The sequence below is a fragment of the Limulus polyphemus genome, unplaced genomic scaffold (assembly GCF_000517525.1).
Source record: "Limulus polyphemus unplaced genomic scaffold, Limulus_polyphemus-2.1.2 Scaffold9272, whole genome shotgun sequence".
NCBI classification, from domain to species: domain Eukaryota; kingdom Metazoa; phylum Arthropoda; class Merostomata; order Xiphosura; family Limulidae; genus Limulus; species Limulus polyphemus.
The window spans coordinates 8,758-11,894 of record NW_013674882.1 but is presented as its reverse complement, the minus strand read 5'-3'; the positions used below and the strand labels follow the sequence as shown (position 1 = coordinate 11,894).

The 3,137-nt window shown below is 31.3% G+C and overlaps 1 protein-coding gene across 1 annotated transcript in view; it reads right to left on the bottom strand.

Annotated features, from left to right (window-relative positions):
* The window catches only part of LOC106475847 (dual 3',5'-cyclic-AMP and -GMP phosphodiesterase 11A-like), a gene marked incomplete at its 3' end in the record, with an annotated part of 22,530 nt that overhangs the window by 13,094 nt on the left and 6,299 nt on the right, over nt 1-3,137 (bottom strand). Inside the window, exons 3-4 of the mRNA XM_013936520.2 lie at nt 2,458-2,547; nt 1,454-1,597 (exon numbers count right to left, since the gene is read on the bottom strand). Of these exons, the coding sequence (XP_013791974.2) occupies nt 1,454-1,597; nt 2,458-2,547 (234 nt within the window). The remainder of the gene's footprint in view (nt 1-1,453; nt 1,598-2,457; nt 2,548-3,137) is intronic.

The window sequence follows — 3,137 nt, the reverse complement described above, 5'->3', positions numbered from 1 at the left end:
TACGTGGTAGTATTCGGTGTATTCTGAAACAAAAGTCGTTATTTTACATGGTAGTATTCGGTGTATTCTGAAACAAAAGTCGTTATTTTACATGGTAGTATTCGGTGTATTCTGAAACTAAAAGTCGTTATTTTACATGGTAGCATTCGGTGTATTCTGAAACTAAAAGTCGTTATTTTACATGGTAGTATTCGGTGTATTCTGTAACAAAAGTCGTTATTTTACATGATAGTATTCAATAGGAATTTATATCAGTATATTGATTGATTTATCAGTCTAAGTATAAACATAATGAAACTAACAGTTATACTTTCAGATTGATCGTGTTTCCAGGTATTACATCATGATTAATTCAGTCATACAAAGATAAAAATTGTTTTAAATATTTTAATAATCTCATGTTATTGTGATGAATTACTCTCATTATTAATGATGTTAAAGATAATGAACAGTTGTCAATACTCATGATTGGGGTCAGAATATAACATTTTAAAATATAACAAGTGATAACGAGGAACCCAGTTTTGAGACGGCTTGACTGGGTAATGAAAAACTTTATTATATTTGTACGACGTTTCGATAAGACTTCAGGTACAAGTATTATACAGAGATACATGAGTATATATACAGTATAGAACAAAGAGATCGCATGACCGGATATTGCTTCACAGTCTAATATAGGTATCTTGATTCAGGGTGGGTCTGTTTTCTTCAATGAAGATAGCTTCTTTTATTTTACGTTTATTGATGTTAGATTCTTTGTTTAAAATTACCGTGTTTTGTATGGATATACTGTGTTTTTTGCAATGGTGGTAAATATGGGAGGGTTTTCTATCATGTTCAGTGAATCTGGTTTCCAATTTTCTTCCTGTTTCTCCGATGTAAAATTCTGGACAGTTATTGCAAGTTATTTTGTAAATGATGTTGGAATTGTGTGATTCTATGTAATTTTCATTTAATAATGATTTTAGTTTAGTGCCGGGTTTTGGGGTGAGATTGACGTTTAATGACAAGTTTTCTCCAAGTGTTGATTGTTTTTAAGCTGATGTCTGGGATGCATGGTAATCTGTACTGTAATATTGTGTTGTTATTTGGTGTATTAGTGTCGGTTTTGTTTGTGAGTTGACTTGTGACTGTGAAGCAATGTCCTGTCTTGTGATCTCTTTGTTCTATACTGTATATATATATACTCATGTATCTCTGTACAATACTTGTGCCTGAGGATGACAAAGTCTTATCGAAACGTCGTACAATTATAATATAGTTTCTCATTACCCAGTCAAGCCGTCTCAAAGCTTTTATTTTGAAATATAATTTAGAAGTTGAACACATAAGCATAAAGTATTTCTTGATCTTAACGTTAATTATCATCAACACTTTAAAAAAACCAGATGCGTAGTATTCATTAATTTTAATTAATTACTGTTAATAATAATTTAATAAACGATCTAACCTCGTTATCAGATCCCTCAACGAGGAGTAAAACGGCTGCTCGTTCACACTTCAGCAACCGTTGCGCCCTCTGCATAATTTTATGGATTACTTTCTCTAGAGACGTCTGTTCTTCGAATAGATCATGGACAACCTCTAGCAGCGACTGTAGAATTTGAAAAAAATCACTTTCTACAAATTTTAAATCACTGTGAAAACTCAACAGACGATGATGGTGTAACATTTCTCACGAGTTGAAAACAATGTCAGTTATTCCCGATTGATATTCCTATGTTATCAAAGTTAAGAATTTAATGTTGTAACAAAATAAAGCTGAGAACAAGTTTTAGATACTATCAAAACGTAACTCGTGAGATAATGGATTTTAAAGCTCAAGAAATGTTCTATGAATAACACAGTTTTAGAAGATTTTAATAGAGTATGCTAGTCTTCTAAATGTTCTATGAATAACACAGTTGTAGAAGATTGTAGTAGAGTATGCTAGTCTTCTAAATGTTCTATAAATAACAGTTGTAGAAGGTTCTAGTAGAGTATGCTAGTCTTCTAAATGTTCTATGAATAATAACACAGTTGTAGAAGATTGTAGTAGAGTATGCTAGTCTTCTAAATGTTATATGAATAACACAGTTGTAGAAGATTGTAGTAGAGTATGCTAGTCTTCTAAATGTTCTATGAATAATAACACAGTTGTAGAAGGTTCTAGTAGAGTATGCTAGTCTTCTAAATGTTCTATGAATAACAGTTGTAGAAGATTGTAGTAGAGTAGGCTAGTCTTCTAAATGTTCTATGAATAATAACACAGTTGTAGAAGAATCTAGTAGAGTATGCTAGTCTTCTGAGAAAGTGTTGGCTACTTGTACTTATAGTGACATTATGTACGAAATAGACTCTAATACTTCGTTGAGTTTAACACAGCTTTGTAGAATAGACTCAATCACCTTACCCTCGTTCTTGCTAAGGTTAGCAGAGCAGAACAGAAGCACATCTTACAGAATACAACCTTACCCTGTTTCTCTCGTACTCTTTTTGGGACATTTCGAAAAGGTTAGCGTTGGTTAAGGCAATACCACAGAACTCTAGGTAGGTCTTGGCGAGCTAGCAAGATGAAATATGAAACACATAATAAACTTAACAACAGTTTAAATCTCTAGAAAAGTAGAAACAAAAATAGACCCAGAAACAAAACCCTCACAAATATTGTTAGAAACACTCGGGAAAAATAAAATATTGTATAAAACTTTTAACAAGAATTTTTACTCTGAAGAGGTATAATCAGTGTTCTAAGTTTTAACGCCATTTCATTTCAGCCAGTGGAAGCTAACGGACCATCAGAGGGTACGCCCTCTCTTCGGTCAGGAACATAAAATTATATATTGGTAGTTTAGAAGTGTTTTAAGTTCACATTGTATAATCTATATCTCTAATAAGGTCACAATATACATGATGTTTAGAGATTACAGAGTGATTCTATATTTATTTCAATAATGTATATTATTGATGCTAATAATTTATTTCAATAATGTATATTATTGATGTTAATAATTTATTCTCAAGAATGTGTATTATTGATGCTAATAATTTATTTCAAGAATGTGTATTATTGATGCTAATAATTTATTCTCATGAATGTGTGTTATTGATGTTAATAATTTATTCTCAAGAATGTGTATTATTGATGCTAATAA